Genomic DNA, 24491 nt, shown 5'->3' on the forward strand with positions numbered 1-24491 from the left:
CGTTGTGACAACCCAAAATATCTCCAGATGTTGCCCCAGTGTCTCTGGGGCAGGGGGTAGGAGTGAGAGGGGGGTTCAGGGTTGCCTCTGGTTATACGTGTATACATAAATGACTCTTACAGTCCCTATGACAAGTGGGCCAGTGCCCAGGTGGCCTATTGCCCCTCAGAAGAGCCACACTAGAAACCATAGGCTCTGCTGTGGCCATTTATTGTCTTATCACATATTTACATCCCGACAGGAGACCTGTCCCGCCTCCGTCCACCAGGGCCTCTTGGGTTTCCGCAGCCTGCCTGCTCCAGACCGGGGCACAAGCTCAGACGTTTAGCAGGAGGGGCCGGTGCTCCTCGGTGGTGGTGGCATCACTGGGAGGGATTTCATAGACGACAAACAGCGAGGAGTACAGGCAGCCGAGGAAGGACACGAGGCTGGAGAAGTACATCACCCCGTTGGCGCTGCCCACGGCCGAGGTCAGGGGACCCAGCACCAGGGACACCAGGATCTGGGCCAGGAAGTACTGGCAGCTCAGCAGGGAGATGTCGACGCCCATTCCCCGCCGGGTGCCGTCCGCGCTGGACCCTGCGAACTGACCGAAGACGCATGTCAGCCAGACCAGGCTCCCTGAGGACCGAGACCTGGCACCCCATGCCCGACAGCTTCCTGTTTCCAGGCCCCTGGTGCGCAGGGAGTCTGGCCAGGACTAATAATATTTGTGAACAGAGATGACAAGAAGAGGAATCCACGACCAGCAGGTACAGCTGGGGACACAGGCTCCTCCTTGTCTCTCTCCCCTCAAGGCCGGCCAGGCCACGCTCCCTCCACCGTAGCTCATCCCCTTTCTGAACCCTTGTTGCTACAATGCCTGGCACACTCAGAGTCCCCCTCAGGGTCTACAGCGCCTGCTCCTCTGGCCCGTGGCCTCCACCCTGGACTTCGGGCTCCCTGCGGCCCCACCCAGCACCACAATGGGGGATGGAGGACACAGGGACTCTGAGCAGAGCCACCGAGTGGTGGCAGGAGTGACCCTACCCCCAGCTTGGGCCACCCGCATCACGCAGACCATTGCTGGGTGCCACCCGGGGGCCAGCCTGGCCTGGTCCCACGACCAGATGTAGTCACCTCTGGGATGCTGCCTACCCCTCCCAGTCCCACCCAAGGCTCTGTCCCCGCAGCCCAGCAAGGGGGTCTGTGAATTGGCATTGTGTGTGTACTGGGGACATCATCTTGGCCCGTGGGGTCCAGCCAGCTCCACCCTGATCCATCAAAAGTGGCCCGAGGCCCCACATCCCCTCCCATGGGGCAGGGCCTCCCCCCACCAAGAACCGTGTGTCTGGTGAAGGGGTTCTGGGGAGCTGACAAGCAAGACAGCGACACTCAGGCCACGAGCACGGCTCCCAGGCCAAGGTCCCTGTGCCACCCTGGGAGAGAGCCAGCCCTTGGGCCCAGGCCTGGGCGAGGTGATGAGGTCCAGGGTTGAGGGGCTGCAGGAATGGCCGGTATCACAGTGGTCTTCAGTAGAGAGTCTTAAAATCTCAAAGTCACAGCCAAAGACCTCTGATGGGAACACTGCTTGATCACAAGAAGGAATGAGGCAGGGACTCACTCTGCACAGCATGGATGAACCTCAAAACCACTAGGCTGGGCCACATGTCGTGTGGTTCCATGGACGTGACATGTCCAGAACAGGCCAATCCCCGGAGACAGAAAGCAGATCAGTGACTATAGGGGGCTAGGGGAGGGGAGGCCTGGAAGGGTGATACTTGGGGGCTTCTTTTGGCCAGGGGTGGGGGTAGGGGGATGGGGGTGAAAGAAAGTGAAAGTCACTCAGTCATATCTGACTCTTTGTGACTCCATGGACTATATTCTTTAGGCCAGAATACTGGAGTGGGTTCCCTTCTCCAGGGGATCTTCCCAACCCAGGGACTGAACCCAGGTCTCCTGCATTGCAGGCAGCTTCTTTACTAGCTGAGCCACAAGAGAAGCCCAAGAATCCTGGAGTGGGTGGCCTATCCCTTCTCCAGCAGATCTTCCCAACCCAGGAGAGCCAGGGTCTCCTGCATTCCTGGCGGATTCTTTACCAACTGAGCTATCAGGGAAGGGCAGGGTGTGTGTGACAAAAATGTTCTAGAATTGATGGCATGAGTATGCTAAAAACCACTAAATCGTACACTGGAAATGGGTGAATGGTGTGGTTTTGTGCTGAATTCTTCCTCACTAAAGCTGGTAAAGGAAAATCCACCCTGAACAAAACATCAACTTTTACATAAAGATGGGATCTTTTTCCTGGTTTCTCCTTTTGCCTCTCACACCACCAGGGCATGGCTTGGTCCTGTCACTTATCCTCTTTAAGTTCCTGACTCGCTCAGTGCGGACTTTTTGGCCTCGATTCTCATTCTTTAAAAAGACTGTGTTCACATATTATTGACCTCGTTCACAAAGGGTTTGGTGCCCAAGGCCAGATGCTCCCAGGTGACCCTGAAGCTTGGCAGAGGGGACCCCCAGGGGGTGGGCCTCTCCTTGCCCTCGCCACCTCCTGAGTCCCTATGTGGGCAGCTTCCCTCTGGGGTTTATGCTCTGCTGATGCATCCTGATAATCTTCCCCTTTCCATGCAGGAAGTCCGGGACCCTGCTCAGGTGGAGACTCACTTGGACCCAGGGCCGGAAGCCAGGAAAGCCAGGGCACTGACCTGCTTGCTCTGGTAGTAATCGCACAGCAGCGAGTAGGGCAGGGTGCATAGAGTGGAAAACAAGACCCCGTAGGTGACACAGAGAGACAGAACCAAGTAGAGGTTCCTGGAGAGTGTGGCAAGCCCGGTCCCCAGGCCGAAGGCCAGGTACGCGATAAAATACAGCGTCCGGACACTGAGGTGCTCCTCCAGCTTCTCCAGGACAGCTGTCAGGGGAGAGAAAGGTGAGCACAACCCACCCAGGGCCCCAGGCACCCCCAGGCTGGCAGGTGAGCACCACCCCTCCTGAACCCCGGCCATCCCCAGGCTGGCAGGCAGCTCACCCTCTACCAGGAGACCCACTCAGGGACCTGGGGAGCTCAGGGACCACTGATGGGGTGTCCAGATGGGTGGCAGGACCCAGGGTAGCCCCGTTCACACCGGCCCAGGCCAGGCCCCCAGGTGCTGCAGCAGGTTTGGGTAGAAAGGCCAGAGGCGCCAGAGTTCAGGATTTAGAGCTGAGCCCTGAATTCCTGCACAAATCCTACTGCTTCTGCCTCGTTCCTAATGTGAGGACCCTGACAGCCCCACCCCAGTGGGCCAGCCTTGAGGGACCCTGAGAGGCCTGGGAGCTGAGACTCCACAGGACACCCCTTGCAATGCCCTAGGTGGGTGGACTTCCCCACGTCCAGGTGCCACCAAACACCCAAGCCCCCCGGGATCTGCCATTGAGAGCCAAGAAATTCTTTCTTAATATGGTCTCTCGACCCCCACAAAAGGTCACGGTCCCAGTGGTGGGGCTGGAACTCGTTAACAGGGCCCATGATTTACAGTTCTCAGGTGGGGTCAGGCCTGCAGCCTATTTCTGTACCGCCCGGAGCTAAAGACAGTTTTTATATCTTCAAATGTTTAAAACAAACCCGAAGCAGATGAATAATTTGTGACATGTAAAAATTATACAAAATCCAAATCCCTGTGAACATCAGAGAAGTTTAGCTAGAATTTAGCCCCACGTGGTCATCACACCTCATCCACCTCAAGGGTGGCCCCAAGGGGCCCCAACGGAGCCTGAAAAGCCGGAAGGCTGGATTCTCTGGCCTTTTGCTGAAAATGTGGGTGAACCCCTGAGATGAAGTTTGGGGGCTGCACCCCCCTCAAACTGCCCTGCCATGCTCCCACTGGGATGGCCCTGGCACCCTCAGGAATCCAGCACAGCATCCTAGGGCCGTGGGTCACCCAGGGTCAAACCTCAGGGTCATCGTGGACTCCCTGTCCCCACCGCCCACCTCCATGTCACTCTACCTGCCTCTCTGATCTCCCCTGCACATCTATCCCCTCTGGACCAGCCACCACATGAACTGACGTGGCAAAGACTTGAGGGGGGGCGGCTGGCGGATGGCACACCCACCTGAGGTGACCTCATGGTTTCTCCCTGAGCCCCCACTTGGCTCTTGCCTACGGGCCTGAATGCTCTGGCCAGGTGCCCCCTCAGGTCTGGACACACACCCTCCCCACATGGCCCTGACCCCGACCGACCCCCATGATGGGCCACTGAAAATGGAGAAAAAGACAGCGCTGACGGCCCCCAAACTGGGCTGCTGTGCCTGCAGCTATGAAGACACAAGCTTCCTTCACTGCCTGTCCTCTCACTACCCTCCTGGAAGGCCACCAACCCCGCCGAGCCTGCCCCCCCAGCCTGCCCCCCACATCCCCCAGCTTGCCCCTACTGCCGAGCCTGCCCCCCTAACCTGCCCCCAACACCCCCCAGCCTGCCCCCCCAGCTGAGCCTGCCCCCCCAGCCTGCCCCCCACATCCCCCAGACTGCCCCACCTGCCAAGCCTGCCCCCCTAGCCTGCCCCCAACACCCCCAGCCTGCCCCCCAAGCTGAGCCTGCCCCCCCTAGTCTGCCCCTAACACCCAGCCGAGCCTGCTTCCCCCATGAACCTGCCCCCACAACCTGCCCCTAACACCTCCCCAGCCAAGCCTGCCCCCACCCCTCCCGGCCTCCCCACTCCAGCCCCCGACCCCCACCCCTGCCCCATGGGTACCTGAGTAGAAGGCGGCACTGAAGGCGTATATGCACATCCCCCAGCAGCCCACGGTGACGCCGCTGTTGTACTTCTGATATGCTTCTGATGTGTGCGGGGCCTTGGGGTCCCCCTGAAACACCACTTCGCCCATGAAGTCCGTGTAGAAGAGCAGCATCCCCTCGAAGGAGAGCCACCCTGGGGGGGACACAGGTGGTGACTGCGGGGCAGGCGCTGGCTCAGTGCCCCCACCCCCCAGCAGGTGGTTCTGACCCACCATCAGTGCAGCACGTGAGTTTTGTTGATTCAAAGGTTAAAGAGGGAGGGACCTCCCTGGTGGTCCAGTGGCTAAGACTCTGAGCTCCCAATGCAGGGGGCCCGGGTTCCATCCCTGGTCAGGGAACTAGGTCCCACATGCCACACAGCTAAAAAAGATCCTGTGTGCCACAAGTAAAGGTCCTGTGCAGTCAAAGAAGCAAATAAACATTACAAATTATTTAAAATATTTTAATAAAAAATTTTTAATTTTGTAAAAATAAATATAAAAAATATTTTTAAAAAATATGAAGAAATCACCTTTATCACCCAGAGATACCTTTACCTCTGTTAAAATTCTGTAGGTTTCCTACCCTTCCTATTTTAAAAATTAATTATTTAGTTAGTTCCTTGACCAGGGTTTGAACCGAGGTCCCCTACATTGGGAACATGGAGTTTTAACCACTGGACCACCCAGGAAAGTTCCCCTACTTGTCTTTTTTAAAGTAAATATATATCCTTATAACACATGCCCTGTCGCGAGAAGGTTTTGCATTCTGTTCTTTCTCTGAATCCTATCGCCAGGAGGAAAGTTAACCCCCACCTTCTCTGGTTTTCCACTTGCTCCTTTGCTGGGAAGAAAGAAAATGCCAGCAGGGCTCCAGTCACAGGCGGGGCAGAGGGTCGCCTGCTTACCTGGGAGAAGTACCTTAGGAAGGGCAAGTGTTGATGGAAACCTAATTTGCTCTGTTACAGAGAAAACCATAGGGGTGCTTCCTCTGGTTTCCACGCCCATTCTCTCTCATAGGGGAAGGAGGTGGTGTTTACTGGGCCTTTGGAACCCCAATAATTATCATGCACGTGTCCTATGCCATTAAATACTTTTAAAGAGCCCCACCTTAATGGCAGCAAAATATTTCACAATGTGGATTCACCCTAATATACTTACCCCTTTCCCCATTGCTAGGTGTTTACCCTTTTTCCCATCTTGGTCTTTGGCTATTATAAATCATGCTGTGATCAATACCTCATACAGGTTTGATTCACGATCAAACCTCTGACTACATCCTTGCAACGAATACCAAATAGGATCCTTGGGATAAAGGCTATGGGCATTTTTGAAGATTCTTGTCTGTTGCCAAATTGCCTTCTAGAAAGTCATTCTGCTTTACATCCCACAATTGTTTGAGAGCTTAGGTTAAGATCAGAGGGTCACCAGCCCAACAGTGAAGAGACCCTGGAGGGAGTGGCATGCTAGGTGGGGCTTCTTGGTATTCATCTGAAAGCTGAGCCCGTGAACTTGAGACCAGCCCCAAACGTGTGTGTGGGTGTGTCTACATTTCGGCTCTAAGAGTCAGGGGTCCAGACTGGCTTAAGACACAAATTCCTCCAGTGGGAAAGTGATAGCCCACTTGACTGTGAGTTGCCTGAGGAGCTTTCAGTCCTGAGGATCTGGGCTTGGTGGAGACCCAGAGGGCCTGGTTAATCTGGGAATGCCTGGAGCAGGCTCCTCCTTGCTCCATCCCTACCTCATCCTGCCCCTGGTGGTGTCTGGGGAAGCCCAGTGGGCTGGAGAGGCCTCCGGGCATTCCTAGCCCCGGGTCAGGGCCTGTGCCCCACTGCAGGGCCACCCAAGAGGGGCACGACAGGCAGGAAGCTTTTCCAGGAGCTCACCCAGGAAGTGGTTGACACAGAGGTGGCGCAGCGCCCTGGGCATGTTGCAGATGGTGAAGCAGAGATGCCTCATGGACAGCGGCTGCCCCGACGGCTCGCTGGAGCCCATCAGCTCACTCTCGTATTTCACACCATTCAGTAAAATATTTGCCACCTGTAAGAGAAGCCCCCCAAATCCCTCATCAGAGCACTACACCCCAGCCACCCCATGTGTGCATGTTAAGTCGCTCAGTCATGTCCGACTCTTTGTGACCCCCCAGACAGTAGCTCGCCAGGCTTCCCTGTCCTTCACCATCTCCCAGAGCTTGCTTATACTCATATCCGTTGAGTCGGTGATGCCATCCAACCATCTCATCCTCTCTTGACTCCTTCTCCTCCTGCCCTCAGTCTTTCCCAGCATCAGAGTCTTTTCTAATGTGTCAGCTCTTCGCATCAGGTGGCCAAAGTATTGGAGCTCCATGCGTGTGTGTTAAGTCACTTCAGTCATGTCCAACTCCTTGTGACGCTATGGATTGTAGCCTGCCAGGCTCCTCTATCTATGGGATTCTCCAAGCAAGAATACTGGAGTGGATTGCCATGCCCTCCTCCAGGGGATCTTCCCAACCCAGGGCTCGAACCCGCATCCCTTACATTTCCTGCATTGGTGGGCAGGTTCTTTATCACTAGCACCACCTTTTGCTTCAGTGAGAAAGTGAATTAGGAACACAGACCCAGAGGCTGTGAGGGTTTGTCTTCCTCGACAGTGTGAACCGGGCACCAAACACCATCCTACTGTTTGCCAGCCACCCTGCTGAGGCCCGCGGTCCGAATGAGAGAAATGACCTTATATCATATGACTTTATGACATTTTAAGAGACATATAATATTAGTCTCTTCAGAGACGGGGGCAGCTGAGCATAAAATCTCCCTTCGCTGTGCCTGCCTTTCGGCCACAGAGGGTATGCTTGCCCAATGTGAAATACATTTGAAAGAAAAGAAATATGGATTGGCTCAAATTCAATTATGAAGTCCCGACTTTTCCAGAAGAGAGGAGGTAAAAGACTGATTTCAACATGACGGGTGGATGCCTGCCTACGTGGGGGCTTAGGGGGGCCCAGGGAGCCCAGGCAGGGAGCTGGGTACCCAGACAGCCCCACGTCACCAGCATTGAAACAGGGACGAGTGGGTTCAGGGCAACGCTAAAGGGACAAATACACTGTTGGCTCCATTTGCAGCCTCTTCCTGGAAGGACAAGGCCCCCCTGGGGCTGGAGGCGCAGACACCAGCCAGGTGAGCTGTTGGCTTTGGGAGGCACACATCTCGAGCGAAGGGAAGGTACCTTACTGTGGGTCCCTGCAGGAGCTTGTGCTGGGGGGGTGGGGGGGGACCTGGATGCTCCAGGTGGAAGAATGGAAAGGAAGGAAACAGCCCACAATGCCAGTTCTGAGGGCAGCCGCCGCACCAACAGAGCTTGTCACCCATAACCGCTGGAGCAAGACTTCACCTGACACCCCGTCCCCACTGAGCCCAGATGTGTTCACACTAAGCTCACGATTTTTACTTTCCTGCCAGAACCAATTTGAAAATGGAACATTTTAAAAGGACGAAAAAGAGACTTTCCACTAGAACTTGAGAACTGTATCCAGAAGCCAGGTGGGGTTTGGGGCAACAGGATAGAATGGCCCAGTACTGACAAAAGGCCTGATGAACTGCTCTACGGTCATCAAGAGTGAGCATGACAGGCCCTTGACCTGAGCACTTAGAGAAATCGCTTTCCTCTGCCAATGACGGGTTTCTTCCAGTGACTTTCAGTGCTTCAAACCCTTTCTGGATCGGAGCTGGCGGACACCGCCCACCAGGGCCTAGACACTTGTCAGCAGGACGGGCATCCACCTGTGCAGAGTGCTTCCTTGAGGTGGGATGGCATGAAGTTTAAGATACAATAAAAGAAGACTCTAGGACTGACTCTCAGTCATGCAAAGGAGATGCGTTGAACTTCGGAATTTAACAGCAAAACCAACATGAGAGGCTATCTCCCAACATCTCTGGTGGGCCTCCTACAAGATCAGGTGTCTTCTTAGGCACAGGGTCAGGGGGCATGCCTGACTGAGATGAGGCTGGCACTTCTGGTCACACAGGCAATTGTGTTCAAGGGGCATGTCCAGGTCACTTGCTTCAGAACTGCCCTCCTGGGGGCTTGTGCAGGTTAATTTCTGCTCAGGAAACTCCATCCCCTGGGTTCCCTGAGGGCAAGGGGGCCACAGGGCCCTCACGTCTACTTTAAAAGGACAGAATAACTCTCTCTTTTAAAGTCTTGATTGAATTTGTTACAAGATTGCTTCTGTTTTAATTTTTGGTTTTTGGCCCCAAGGCATGTGGGATCCTAGCTTACACATCAGGGATTCAAACCCACAACCCCTGCACTGAAAGGTGAAGTCTTAACCACTGGACCACCAGGGAGGTCCTAAGAATAACTCTTTAATGTATTATTCTTTACAGCATCAGACTTTACTTTCACCACCAGACACATCCACAACTGAGTGTCCTCTCCTCTTCGGCCCAGCCACTTCATTCTTTCTGGAGCTATTCATGACTGCCCTCTGTTCTTCCCCAGTATCATAATGGGCACCTTCCCATCTTGGGGGCTCATCTTCCCGTGTTGCATCTTTTTGTGTGTTCATATGGCTTATGGGGTTCTCACGGTAAGAATATTGGAGTGGTTTGTCATTCCTTCCTCCACTGAACCACATTTTGTCAGAACTCTTTACTGTACCATCTGTCTTGGGTAGCCCTGCATGGTATGACTCATAGCTTCATTGAGTTACAGAAGCCCCTTAGCTGTGGCAAGGCTGTGATCCTCTTCAAGATCATGGCCTCTGAAAATGGCTAAAATCCCACATATTGGCTGGTGGCCTTGCACCCAAATCCCTCATACAACACAGACAGCCTTCCGGAAGGTTCTCTGCTTTTCCAGGACATTCCGGCACCCTTTGGGATCCAGAGTGTTGACAGCCTCCCGGCTGGCCGGTTAAGGTTGCCCACCCGGGGAGGCCCCAGAAACAGCCACAGGGTTGACCTTTCGTTTCTGTCCTTCAGGAAGCCTGGGCACGTTGCCACTGGTGCACTGGCCGCAGTGGGCTGGATGTGGTGGGGAGAAGACTAGAAATGACAGCAGCACATATGATGCTGAACTCACAGAACCACCTCTGGGCAAACATAAGCGTGTTCAAAAGAGCCGCCTCTTTGCTGTGGCCAGTTTCTTAGAGTGCTGCAGAGACCCTGAGTGTGCCTGGGCTCTGGCCAGTTTCTTAGAGTGCTGCAGAGACCCTGAGTGTGCCTGGGCTCACACGGGCCCCAGAATCCCCACACCGACTGGATGAAGAGCATGAGGCTACTGGGGCTGGGCGTGTCCTTGAGCCTCATCCATTAGACCCAAGTCTTTCCTGACTGGTTCACCCGATGGGCCTCAAATTTCCTATCAGGTCATCTATCTAACTGAAGAGGGGGGACCATGTGCATGGCGCCCTCTGACCCCTGGCTCCTCCCCCCACCACGCCCCAGCCCCGACGTTTGCTTTTACCTGTTGACTGAAGGTCACGTTCCTTCTCCGGCTGGTGTCGGGGCCGCTTCCTCCGGCCGCATCCGGGATGGCCAAGGTCTGGGGTCTCTTCAGGATCCCGGCCGACCGTGGCTTGGAGGTGTCCAGGGAGCCCACCCTCAGCACATCCCCGTCGGGGCCGGCAGCCAGGGTGACGTCCCGCCGGTCCCCAAGGACGCGGTCCTGGCGGTAGAAGCTGTCGGGGGCCCGGGGGAAGCTGACGCTGATGGCCTGCCTCGGGAGGCTGCCGGGGATGGCCAGGTAGCTGTCGTGGCCGCCTGTGAAGCAGTCGATGAGGACACTGTCGATGTTGGACGTGGCAAAGGACGAGGCAAACTCGTTGATGCCCGTCAGGGAGCTGTCTCTGCTGATGAAGCTGCCGTACTTGGGCGTGAGGGGGCTGAGCGGGGAGATGGGGCTGGAGAAGCTGGCATAAAGGCTGGGGGCTGGGGGTGGACAGGGGACCGTCTGGCCTGCACCCTCCTCACACAGGACAGGCGGGGACGGAGGCAGTGGGAGGCTAGGGCTCTTCATGGCTGGCTTCTTCTCGCCTGGGGGCCGCAGGGGTCTCTCGGGGATGCTGACCAGGGTCAGGACGGTGGTAATGCTCAGGATGACAGCTGTGAAGATGTAGATGACTCGCAGCTGCCCGCCCAGGGCTCTCCCGAAGCTGGTTTTATCCCAGTGGATCCCCCCGACCACATATCCAAACCCTCCTCCGAGACCTGGGGAGAAAAGCAGCGGTCAAGTTTCCGCATGGGTTAGGGAAGAAAGCCCCCAAGAAGGTGCTCCCTCCTTTACTCGACTTGAAAAATCAACTCCAAGGACCTGGATGGATTAGATAATCCATCTACATCCCAAAGAAAAGAAGAAGAAAATGGCTGGGGGGCGGTCCTTGTTGCCTGCGCTCAAGGGTCGCCTGCTGAGGCATGAGGACCACCTGCCCTCGTTCTGTTCCCCTCTGCACACAGAGTTTTATGAAGACCAGAGGTGAGTGTCGACTCCAGGTCACCTCTCCCCCTGGGGTCCCACTCCTCCCCCAGCTCCAGGACCATGTAAACTTGGAGACCTGGTCCCAGCACAGACCATGGCATGTGTGCACACGGGAATCCAGGGGCCACCCTGGTCTTGCTTATCTGATGACATCATCCTCAGGCATGCCCACCATTAACAGTCACCCCTAATGGGTCTCCCTGGTGGCCAGCTCTCCAGGTCCTGGAGCCTTTGGGGAACAGCAAGGCTGCAGGGATCTAGTCCTTTCCTCTGATCTCCCTCACCTATTCCACGGCCTTGGGGACCTGGCAAATGGTCAATGTTTCACGCAACACAACACAAAAATGTGGTTGAAGTCACATTGCCCCCAGCCAGCAGCAATGAATATTTTCACCTTCAGAAAGTGCTGTTTGCTCCAGCCCACCTCTGGGTTTCCAAAGATGTGCCCTTTGACTTTGAGTGCAGCTGTATTTTGACCAGGCTACTGGTTTACTCCTGGTGATGCACAGGAGGCTGCATCTGACCATCATGTGTCTTGGGCTACCCTCTGAGTGGGGAGACCCAGCCATATCAGGGGTCAGCCTTCTAGACAGAATCTCAGACATGAGTTTGAACAAGCTCCGGGAGTTGGTGATGGACAGGGAAGCCTGGCAAGCTGCAGTCTATGGGGTCGCAAAAATCCTGAGCAACTGAACTGACAGGTTTATCCACCTCTCTACAAATGACCCAATTTCATTCCCCCTTTATTGTTCTTAACTTCCCACATTTATGGTCCTAACTAGCTTCCTCCCACCCCTTCTGAAGACATAGCTGCAGATTTGTGACCCTTAATATGGTCAGTTTGCTGGGAGAAATATCAATAACCTCAGATATGCAGATGACACCACCCTTATGGCAGAAAGTGAAGAGGAACTAAAAAGCCTCTTGATGAAAGTGAAAGAGAGGAGTGAAAAAGTTGGCTTAAAACTCAACATTCAGAAAATTAAGATCATGGCATCTGGTCCCATCATTTCATGGGAAATAGATGGGGAAACAGTGGAAACAGTATCAGACTTTATTTTTTTGGGCTCCAAAATCACTGCAGATGGTGACTGCAGCAATGAAATTAAAAGACGCTTACTTCTTGGAAGGAAAGTTATGACCAACCTAGATAGCATATTGAAAAGCAGAGACATTACTTTGCCAACAAAGGTCCGTCTAGTCAAGGCTATGGTTTTTCCAGTGGTCATGTATGGATGTGAGAGTTGGACTGTGAAGAAAGCTGAGCACCAAAGAATTGATGCTTTTGAACTGTGGTGTTGGAGAAGACTCTTGAGAGTCCCTTGGACTGCAAGGAGATCCAACTAGTCCATTCTAAAGGAGATCAGTCCTGGGTGTTCTTTGTAAGGAATGAAGCTGAAGCTGAAACTCTAATACTTTGGCCACCTCATGCAAAGAGGTGACTCATTGGAAAAGCCTCTGATGCTGGGAGGGACTGGGGGCAGGAGGAGAAGGGGACGACCGAGGATGAGATGGCTGGATGGCATCACTGACGCGATGGACATGAGTTTGAGTGAACTCCGGGAGATGGTGATGGACAGGGAGGCATGGCGTGCTGCAATTCATGGGGTTGCAAAGAGTCGGACACGACTGAGCGACTGAACTGAACTGAGTTTTTTAAAAAATAAAGTGACGCTTGCACAGCTAAGGAACCACTCATCAACAGCAAAGAAACAAACAGCCCGGTTCAAACAGTGGGCAAAGGACTTGAAAGACATTCATAGACATGATCTGTGAATGGCCAATAAGCACATGAAAAGATGCTCAATATGACTGATTATTAGGGAAATGCAACTCAGAGCAACAATGAGATATTACTTCACATCCATCAGGATGGCCACTATTAAAACAACTTTTTAAAACCCAGAAATCAATAAGTTGGCAAGAAAGTGGAGAAATTAGAACCCTTGTGCAGTGTTGGTGGAGACATAAAATGGTGCAGCTCTTGTGGAAAATAGTATGAAATTCCTCAAAAAATTAAACATAGAATTATCGTCTGGCCCAGCAATTCCATCTCTGTGTCTAAGCCCCAAAAGAACTGAAAGCAGGATCTTAGAGAGATATTTATACATTCATGTTCATAGCAGCATTATTCACAACAGCTAAGTTATGGAAGTAACCAAAGAGTCCATCAAAGGATGAATGGGTGAGCAAAGTGTGGTCTATGAATGCAGTGACACGCTGTTCAGTCTGAAGAAGTAGAGAATTCTAACATACACCACAACATGGGTGAACCTCAAGGACGTTACACTCCGTGAAATAAGACCATCACCATGACAAATTTGATTTCGCTCACAAGAGTTACTTCAAGTAGTCAAATTCATAGAGAGAGAAAGTAGAATGGTGGTTGCCAGGGGTTGGGGAGAGGGGAGATTGGAGTATTATTACTTAATGGTCCTGAGTTTGTTTTACAAGATGAGAACGTTATGGGGACGGACGGTGGTGATGATGACCCAACAGTGTGAGAGTATCACAGAACTACATGCTTAAAAATGTTACTTGTATTCTAACATAATTTTTTAAAAGGAAAGAAAAAAAATCAGACATGTAGAGATCTTCCTGTGCTTACAACAGGATTAAATCCTGATAAGTTCATCATAGGTTGAAAATATCATGGGCCGAAAAAAATGCACTTAATACATACTCATATATATCAAATAGATAACCAGCAAGGATCTACTGTACAGCGCGGGGAGCTATACTCCAATATATATAGTCACTAAGTCGCATCTGTCTCTTTTGCAGCTCTGCGGAAGGTAGCCCGCCAGGCTCCCCTGTCCATTTCCCTGGAATTCTCCAGGAATGAATATTGGAGTGAGTTGCCATTCCCTTCTCCAGGGGATCTTCCTGACCCAGGGATCAAACCCAAGTCTTCTGCTTGGCAGGGGGTTCTTTACTGCTGAGCCACCTGGGAAGCCCATATGTATGTATCTGAGTCTCTTTGTTGTACATCTGAAAGTAACACAACATTGTAAATCAACTATACTTAAGGTTTTTAAAAAAGGAGAAAAAAATGCATTGAATACATCGAACCTACTAGATACCATCGCTTAGCCACACCCGCTTTAAACATGCTCAGATTATTTCCATTAACCTGCAGTTGGGCATCTAACAGAAAGCTTATTTATAATAAAGTGCTGACTATCTCATATAACTGATTGAAGTGAAAAACGGATCAGTTGTAAGTGTAGGGATGTCGACCCTTAGTGGTGGCTGCCACTGCCCAGCATCATGGGAGAGGCGTATGCGCATGCTAAGTTGCTTCAGTTGTGTCCAACTCTTTGTGACCCCATAGACTATAGCCTGCCAGGCTCCTCTGTCCATGGGGATTCTCCAGGCAAGAAGACTGGAGTGGGTTGCCATGCCCTCCTCCAGGGGATCTTCCCGACCTAGGGATCGAACCTCCACCTCTTATGTCTCCTGCATTAGCAGGCGGATTCTTTACCACTAGCGCCACCTGGGAAGCCCCATGAGAGAGGGCTGGACTGCTTATCAGTAGCCTGGGAAGAGAGCAAACTCTAAATGCTTTTGTCAAGGGCAAAGAATTGTAAGTCAAGCCATCATAAGTTGGGGTAAAAAGGTTTATACACACACACACACACACACACACACACACACACATATGTATGTATGTATGTAAGGTAAAAAATGAATTCCTTCTTCTGACCTTCAAAGCCCTACCTGCCTGGATCCATGCAGAAGCTCCCTGGGCCCACATGCATACAGTAGGGTAAAGAGAGACTGATAAACAACTGCATTTTCTAGAAAAAGCAACTGAGGCTTGGAGAGGTCAAGCAGTGACCCAAAGTCCCACCATGAACAGGAGGAAAAACACAAACAGGAGGAAAACACAGGGTTTCAGCTCCCAGAGCTCAGTGGGAGTGCTGGACCACCCAGTCTCTTTATATAGGCTCCCCACATGTAACAACTTGCCCTTGATTTTTAGAGATCTTTTCCATCACTATTTTATTTTTTTGGCTGTGCCACAAGGCTTGCAGGATCTTAGTTCCCCGACCAGGGATGTGAGTTCAAGGTTAATGCATCAGTGATATATACAAAATAAGGTGTCTTTAGACAGAAACACATAAAACAAGGTTATATATTGATCCATTGACCAAAATGATGTGATTGGAGGTTTGCAGGAAACTAACCCTGTATGTCTCCATGGGGATTTGGGGTTGGCTAATTCAGGACTTATGGCACTTTTGTAGGATGTAACTACACGAACAACAAGAACCAACACTATATAATAATATCTAGACACAGCTATATACACATATATTCATGCATAGCTACATACACACTGACATGCATATATATCAACAATATCGTCCATTAAAAATAATGAAATAAGGCCATGCACAGCAACATGAATGGACCTGGAGATGACCATACTAAGAGAAAAACAAATATCATGTGATTTCACTTATATGTGGAGTCTAAAAAAAATGATAACAAATGAACTTATTTACAAAACAGAAACACACCTACAGACATAGAAAACAAATGTATGGCTACCTAAGCGGGAAGGAGACGGGGGAGGGATGGATTAGCATTTGGGATTAACATATACACACTCCTATACATAAAACAGATAACGATAAGGACCCACTGTATCGCACAGGGAACTGTACTCATATCGTAATAACCTACAAGGGAGAAGAATCTGCAAAAGAGTGTATATTTTATATATCTATATATAGTATATATAACTGAGTCACTTTGCTGCGCACCTGAAATAACACGACATTGTAAATCAACTATACAATGAAATAGAGATAAAATATTTAACGTCTGATGTGTATATCATTGACACCTATGGTTTGAGAGATGCACTTTCAACCACTTCTCTGCTCAAGGGCTTACCTGCCAGGAGGGCATGGATGTTCAGGCCCCGGTCCTGGTCGGCTGGGCTGCACACGTCCATCATGTATGCGTGGCTGGGGTTGTCGGCCGAGTCCGCGCTGAAGTCCATCAGCACCACGCCGCACACGGTGAGAAGGATGCCCCACTTATGGTCACTGGCCGTGTCGGCCAGCGCCGTCCCAATGTCCCTGCCGTTGAGCAGCAGCGAGAGGCCCAGCAGTGCCCCTGGGGATGGAGAACAGAGTCACCCGGGAACGCAGACCTGCCGGCCCCGGCAGCCACCACTTTAGGCTAGAATCTTGAGGGCCCCGAGAATTCCTTCTTAATCAAACCTCAGAGAGCTTAGATCAGGGTTTTTATTCCATCAAGCATAGCGGGAATGATAGAGAAGACCTTATTAACTCTTTTTTTTTTTTTCTGAGTTGCGTGGCTTTTGGGGTCCCAGTTCCCCGCTCAGGGATTGAACCCCAGCCACAGCGGTGAAAGCCTGGAACCCTAACCACTAGCCACCAGGGAACTCCTCTATTAACTTGTTTTAGAAACATGTTCAGAGAGACTTCCACAGTTAACCAGGGCCAGGTTACAGGGTGCTCCCGGCTCCCACACCAGTGACGTGAGCTGGATTACTGGTTTTGGTCAATACTCTTTTAGATTTTCCCAAGAGAAAGCAGTTGGGGCCTTTTTTTAAAAAAATTATTTCTTTTATCCATTTTATTTCGATGCCAAAACAACAGACCTATAGCCAGGACAAGAATGAAGGGGCGTCTCCTTCCAAACCTTGAGGTACATCGGTCACTCCAAGCACCCAACAGAGGCTGCAGTAGGAATCCTGAAACAGAGAAGGTCAGAGGTCAACACTGGGGTCCCCACCACATGTGGGGACCGACTCGGACACAGCCTCCTCAGAGTCCTGAAACACTTGCATTCACCCATCTCCAAGGCATCTAAAGAATCAGATGATGAAACTCCGAGCCAGCAACAAAACCCTAAGCTAGAAAACTAAAGATAAACAGACTCTTGGAATCACTAAGCTTCTCCTTAAATTTTCTACTCACGCCCCCATGAGGCATGGAGTTGCCATGACCTCCTTGGGAATCCAAGGAAGTGCAGGGTCTCCTAGACCCAAACCGCCCCCCGCTGTATTGCTTGGGTCCTCCAGTGACAGCCTGGAGTCTACGTGGTACCACGTCCTCTATCTGATTCAAATAAGATTGCTTGAAAGATGGGGTCTGACCAGCCACACCTGGGTTTTCTAGTGTGCGCGCATGCTCAGTTGCTCAGTCGTGTCTGACTCTGCGACCCCGTGGACGGTAGCCCGCCAGGCTCCTCTGTCCATGGGATTCTCCAGGCAAGAGTACTGGAGGGGGTTGTGATTCCCTTCTCCAGGGGGTCTTCCCGACCCGGGGATGGAACCTGTGTCTCCTGCATTGGGAGGCGGATTCTTTACCTAGAGCCCCACACAACTGGGTGGGCTCAACTTTGGGTCCTCTCTTGTGTGAGGTTTCTGGAAGCTTCTAGGGAGGCTTCGGAGGCCGGTGGTCTGCGCAGGACTCACCGAGGATGGGGCTGATGAACCACACGAGGCTGTAGAGCTGGTCGGGCAGGCCCATCTGCAGCAACACGGGGGTCACATACGCCGTCTCCATGGCGTAGCTGAACTCAATGCCGAAGAGAACGGAGCCGTTGAACAGCAGCTCCCGGAAGGACCTCTGGGGGTGCAGGTCCCCGAAGTCCACCAGCTCGATTGGGCAGGGGGTGTTGGGGGGTGGGGGTGGTGAGGGCCGGATGCATTTCCTCCTCTTCGGGTGTCGTTTGAAATTGTTGGCCCGGTGGCTGATGTGCTGGGTCACGGACCCTGAGTAGCCGGTGGCTGGGGGCCTCCAGAAGTCCTGGGGGGCCAAGGCGGGGAAGAGGGCCTCTCCCGGAGGGGCGCTGCTGGCCGAGGGGATCATCGTAGGGGGGGCCGGTGGGTGCTCCTGCGGGGAAAGCCCAGTCAGGGGGCAGCCGTCACCTGCAGGGCCTCTACTATTAGAGCGAGTTTATCTGGGTGGCTCTGCCTTCATCCCCCGGGGCTCTGCTACTCTGTCCACGTGGGAACGGAGTTCACACAGGGGCCCCTTAGAGCCAACACTGAGCCCCCAGAGTGGAGCCTTCAGTACGGACAGCGCTCCTGGACCTGGCTTTCACATCAGGGTAGCCTACCTTCCCAAGGGGACAAGAGTTGGTCCGTCAGGTCCTTTAGCTTGTCCCCAAGCTACAACTCAAAGAAACAGTTCCCCAAACAGGCTCCACCAGGAGGGTCCAGCAAAGAACTAGGAGGAGTGGGGGCCACCAACAGCCCTGTGGCTGTTCTTAGGCCCCAAAGGACATAGGGCTCTTCTAGGACCTGTGGCTAATTTTGCCCTTCCCTGCAGGCCCCAGGGGAGCAGAGAAGGGTGACCAGGCACCCTGGCAGGGGAGGGCAGGGGAAGGACCCACGGGCACCCTGAGCGCTAGTATGTGGTGAGGGGACAACCTCTCCATCTCAGGATGGAGGGCCACAGTGGGTACTCTCCCTAACACCCGAGTTTATGCTCCACCCTAAACCAAGGATCTGAACCTAAAAGGAGCTGTATGAGTTTAACTCAAGTCTTTTCCTTTTACATCAACTGGACAAATGAATTTTCAGTTGAGCCAGGAGAACTGAGACTTTTGCACTGTTTGAAAACGTTCTCTTTAAAGAAATAAACAGAACTTCCTGAATCCTGCACGTCACAGACAACACACTGAATAGGGATACAGTTTACAAAAAAAGAAAATGAGCAACAAGAAGAACTTGGGAGGGTGAGAAATAGATTTTCCTCCATCTGCAAGCTTTTCTTTTTTTTTTAGGAATTGTGTAACACCCTCAGCCTCAGCAGAGAATTAGCAGGCTTGCGACCTTACAGACATTCCTACCCACTCTGTTCCCCACCCACACACCCCGGGGTTTACAATCTGCACCCCTAGGCATCCAGCAGTTTTCACTGCTTAGAAATTAATCTAGATTGTAAATATTACAGGAATAGATTCTAGTTTGCTGACCTGTGTGTTTTAGCCAACGTCAGTTTTACTAAGCACAGGGAGGGGGAAGCTGCTAAGATCAGAGGGAAAGAGACAGATAAAAACACAGGAGGGGGACGTTCTGGATTGGGGTTGACCTCTCAGATGTAGCCCACTCCATCTGCCTCACAAAAGCAATGTCTATGTTTCATCTTTAAAAAAAACACAACAACAACTTTTTGGCCTCATCTCAAGGCATGTGGGATCTTAGTTCCCTGACCAGGGACTGAACCCGTGCCCCTGCAGTGGAAGGGTGGAAACTTAACCACTGGACCACCAGGGAAGTGCCCTTAAGTTCCTGAGAAGTAGGCCCCAAACCTGAGATGTCATTCCCAACATTGATAGGTTTCCTAACAAGAACTCTTGTTATTTACCAAAATAAACAGTAGAGGCTTTCTTTCAAAATAGTTCTTAAGCTTTAGAAATGAAGCCTTTATTTCTGACTTTAACCTACCATATGCCCTCTGTCAAACTCTTGCTAGTCGATAACTTCTTTATGAATCACTCTGAAATCTCTTGTTATGTCAGATTTGCACCCCAAACTCCTCCCAACCTATCCTGCCCACTCAGGGATTGTCTTCCTTCTCTTCAGAAGACACCATGATAGAAATGTTTTGTTCTATAGACATCCCAGCAGGATTCAGAACATCATATTAATCCAACAAACTATCCATCCACCAATCCATCCATCCATTTATCCATCCTCTCTTCCATCCATTCATCTATCCAGCAATCCATCCATCCATTCATCCATCCTTTGATCTATTTGCCCACCTACCTTTCTACCTTACCATTTGGCTTAGTACTAAACATCAAGACACTGAATTTATAGAGATAAAAGAAAGACATAGTTCTTGCCCTCAAGTTAGGTGAAAGAGTGGAGGAAAGACATTCTAAGCAGTGGGAATCATCCATGAAAAGGAGCTCTGTGCACCAGCTGGGCACAGTGGTGGTTTGATGGTGAAACCCATCAAGAAGGGATTAGCTGATCAGCAAGCTCTGGTAGGAGGTGGATTTCACACCAAGGTGACAGGGAATGACATAACCAGTGTGCTCTCATTTCTAGAAAAGGCTTATCTCATGACCTTAAAAAAAGAATCCCACGCTCTCTTCTACAGTAAGAGCAGAGGTACCTAAGAACTATGTAGACAAGTAATACTTCATTAAAAACATAATCCATTTAGGAAGATTAAGTCAAGATTTTTTAAAAAATTTTAAACCAACTATCTTGTTTCTGTTCCTTACAGGTCTCACTCAGGCTCTTGTAAATAGTAAATACTCCAGAAAAATTGGCTGGTCTTGCCTTAAAAAACCCAGGTGGTTGTCAGCTATCCATGGAGCTCCATTCATTAAGATGACAGAAATATGGTACCAATGAGCCTATTTGCAGGCAGCACTGGAGACATAGACAGAGAACAGACTTACGGGCAAGGGCAATGTGGGAGGAAGGAGAGGCTGATGTGAATGGAGAGAGTAATATGGAAGCTTATACACCACCATATGTAAAGTCGACAGCCAATGGAAATTTGCTGTATGTCTCAGGGAACTCAAACTAGGGCTCTGTAACAACCTTGTTGCTGTTCAGTCACTCAGTCGTGTCCGACTCTTTGCGACCCCATGGACTGCAGCATGCCAGGCTTCCCTGTCCTTCACCATCACTATAACAACCTAGAGATGGGAAAGGGTAGGAAGTGGGAGGGAGGTTTAAGAGGGAGGAGACATGTGTACACCTGTGGCTCATTCATGTTGATGTACGGCAGAAATCAAACCAATATTGTAAAGCAATGATCCTACAATTAAAACGAAACAAATTTTAAAATATCACAGAAATAGAGGACCTGCTGGAACACTGAAGACTGTCTCCTTAGAAGTTAGAGGAAGACCTTAGCCCAGACGTGTTAAAGACTTAACCTGACTCCGGCTGTCTGGTCACAGCCTCACACCTGCCTCACTGGCTAACTCCTTCTCTGCCTCTCTTCCTGCCCCTGCAGGCACATGACACCTCTCTTTCCTGTTGGTATTTTACTCCCATAAAATGAACTTCGGTGAAAATATATTAGAAATCCTTTCATTTTAGAATGAAGGACCATGAGCCCAGTTTGGAAGACTTTTAGCCTTACATGCATAGGGTAGAAGTATATTTTTGAAAAGGGGAAACTCTGTGACCCTCTTAAAATGGACAGAGGAGCCTGATGGGTTATTTTCCATGGAGTCACAAACAGCTGGACGTGACTGAGCACACAGGCTTAAAATGGGCTACCTACATACCCCATGTCTCTCCTTGTGATGCAACAGTGTCACCATCACCACCTCCAGCTTTAAAACACAGCCTGCAGTCTGTCCTAGCCAAAGGGAGACCCCCGCCCCTCCCCGACCCTACACTCCTCCTCCCTCATCTAAGTCAGAATTAAACCTGAACTTGAAAAAAGCCTTCACTATGGATTCATTTTCAAGTTTCAGGTTTACCACTTTTATTTTTAAATACATATATTAAAAGTTGCCTGTGAAAGCTTATTCTAAAGTAAAGTGAAGTGGCTCAGTTGTGTCCGACTCTTTGCGACCCCATGGACTGTAGCCTCCCAGGCTTCTCCGTCCATGGGATTTTCCAGGCAAGAGTACTGGAGAAGCTTGCCATTTCCTTCTCCAGGGGATCTTCCTGACCCAGGGATTGAACCCAGGTCTCTAGCATTGCAGGCAGACGCTTTACCCTCTGAGCCACCAGGGAAGCCCAAGCTTATTCTAAGGACTGTTTAAAACTCATTTTTAAAAAATTCATTTTTTAATGTTATTAAAAAATGAAAGTAAAATGTAAACTAGAAAATGGAATTTTAATACACTAACAAGTATTCATCAGACATCTTGATCATACTATATTACCATTACTTAGACCCTCCCAAGATCTGCACATGTTCTTGGACCCCCACAGGTTGTATGCTGGGTCCACTGTCCTTCTAGAATACAGAGGATGTTTCAAAGAATAAATCCCTCAAGTTGATTAAGTAGCAACTGATTAACAAAGATAAACAATGTCCATGTAATTTGAATGCTTAAAATTACCCCACTCCTTCTACTATTTCTCCAAGTTAATATTTCAAGGAAATCTTCCCAGATCAGTGAAGGACTTTGTGGACTTCAGTGAAGTCGCTCAGCTGTGTCTGATTCTTTGCGACCCTATGGACTGTAGCCCGCCAGGCTCCTCCATCCATGGGATTTTCCAGGCAAGGATACTGTAGTGGATTGCCATTTCCTTCTCCAGGGAATCCTCCTGACTCAGGGATTGAACCTGGGTCTCCCACATTGCAGGCAGACTCTTTACTGTCTCAGCCACCATCTGAGAAATGTGGACTTCAGGGGATGTATTTAGTGAGCTAGTTACTGAATCCTAGCCCACTTTTCTCATTTTTGAGCGGTGGCAATCTGGCAGCCCAAAGCCCTGGTGAGGCACACACTGAACTTGAGTTCATTAGCACCGGGTCCTACTTCCCTACAAAAGCTGAGAAAACACAAACATTATGGTAACCCCAGCAATAACTTATGAAGTTATTTCTTGTCAAGGGCAGGATGAACGGATTGCCATCACCCTCTCATTTCAACCGCAGCATGTTGCCCTTGACAAGAAGGCAGAAATCCTTGGTGCTCATCATAAACTTAACCCTGGGGTGCTGAGAGGTTACACCAGGGCCCCAGCCATTCAGAGCTTTCAGTCGCCGGTGGGAGGTGGACCGGAAGCTGATGACACCTGCCCAGGTGACCTGGGAACAGGCCTCAGGCACCAATAAGCGCCGCGTAAGCCTGGGGGCAAATCCCAGTGTTTGTTTGATCTCTTTCCTTGCAACTGTGAAATAAATCTCACCCAACTGCTACCCACCCGTCTCAGGGCGGGAGAGCTCTGCACTCAGGGGGCGAGATGGGGGTGGGGGGTGGGGAGGGGGGCTCCACTGACAGTTCATTTAATTAGACAAGAGGAACAAAGGTCTCCGTGCCAACCTCCAGCCCCAATCCTGGCACTCTGATTACCCTGGGGCCTAAGCTGCGGCACTCCCAGCACAAAGCCGGGAAACTGTGCGGAGGGCACAGGAGGAAATGGAGGTACCTGTGGTTCCAGCCAGGAGGCATCCCTTTCCGAGGAGGACGGGCTCCTGCCTGCCACGCGCTGAGCTTGGGTCCCGGCCTGGCCGCCCCCGGCCCGCCGCTGCTCCTGCAGCATCACCCCGCGGGGCGGGGCCGTGACGTCACGGCTGCATCCTCGCCGCCTGAGGCCGGTACCCGCAGAGCATCCTTAAAGCGGCACCGCCTGGCCAGCCGGCCGCCGTGGAGGCGCTGGACCTTGCGCAGGGCCCCTCAGCTCAGCCAGCTGCGCATCCCCCCAAGTTTAAAGGCCAGCAGGGTCTGCAAAGAAGGCCCCAGAAACAGGTTTGCTATGACTTCTGAGCTGAAGCTTTCTAGCCTTGGTAGGTGTCTTCCTCCATGAAGAACAATATTAAAATTTTATTTTACAGCTGTGTTGGTTTAAAGATTAGTATATTAATACTACATATTAAAACATTTCCCCTCTCCTAAGAATTCTTCCCCCCCCCCTCCTTCTGATTTTAAAAGAAATGAACCCATTTTTGAGGAGCCCTCGAAGCCCTGTGTGCTCTGGACCCTGCCCACTGTACAGATGGGATAAGCTGGTCCTGCCCAGAAGTATTATACTGCGTTCACTTGTTCCCTTAACACATCTCAGGTGCTACTCTGTGCCAGCTCTACCCCAGGGACTGCAGATAAGACAGTGAACAAACAGGCCAAATGTCCTGGCCCTGTAGCATGACATTGTCATGAGAGATACCTCAAACAAGAAAAAGGGTAGAAGATAGTCATCCCCAGAGAAGGGGCTTAGGGAGAGTGGCAGTGGGTTGTGGTCGGGGGGGGGGGGGGGCACTGCAGTTTATTTATTTATTTTGGCTGCACTGGGTCTTCCCTGCTGTGCGTGGGCTTTCTCTAGTTGCAGGGAGTGGAGGCTACTCTTGGTTGTACTGCACAGGCTTCTTATTGGGGAGGCTTCTTTTGTTGCAGAGCACAGGCACTAGGCTCACGGGCTTTAGTATCTGTGATTCATGGACTCTAGTGCCTGGGCTCATTAGTTGCCATGCAGGGGCTTCATTGATCCTTGGCATGTGGAATCTTCCCAGACTAGGGATCAAACCCATGTTCCCTGGGTGGTGCTATTCACTGCACCACCAGGGAAGTCCTGCAGTTTAAATAGGGTTGTTGAGGAGTCCCCACTCAGATGGTGACATTTGAAGAAGACTCCAAATGTCTTCTTCAGTGAGG

General features: G+C 51.1%; 1 protein-coding gene across 1 annotated transcript; it reads right to left on the reverse strand.

The window, feature by feature from the left end:
* Window positions 1–316: 316 nt before the first annotated feature.
* Window positions 317–23385, reverse strand: SLC45A1 (solute carrier family 45 member 1). Its single transcript, XM_052654026.1, has 9 exons — window positions 23272–23385; window positions 17653–18073; window positions 16834–16926; window positions 16098–16322; window positions 10182–10924; window positions 6623–6776; window positions 4715–4891; window positions 2688–2893; window positions 317–586 (listed from the first exon to the last, which is right to left on the reverse strand). The coding sequence occupies exons 1-9, from the start codon at window positions 23383–23385 to the stop codon at window positions 317–319; spliced, it is 2403 nt and encodes an 800-aa protein (XP_052509986.1).
* Window positions 23386–24491: the final 1106 nt, after the last annotated feature.

The sequence above is a fragment of the Budorcas taxicolor genome, chromosome 16 (assembly GCF_023091745.1).
Source record: "Budorcas taxicolor isolate Tak-1 chromosome 16, Takin1.1, whole genome shotgun sequence".
Taxonomy (NCBI): Eukaryota; Metazoa; Chordata; class Mammalia; order Artiodactyla; family Bovidae; genus Budorcas; species Budorcas taxicolor.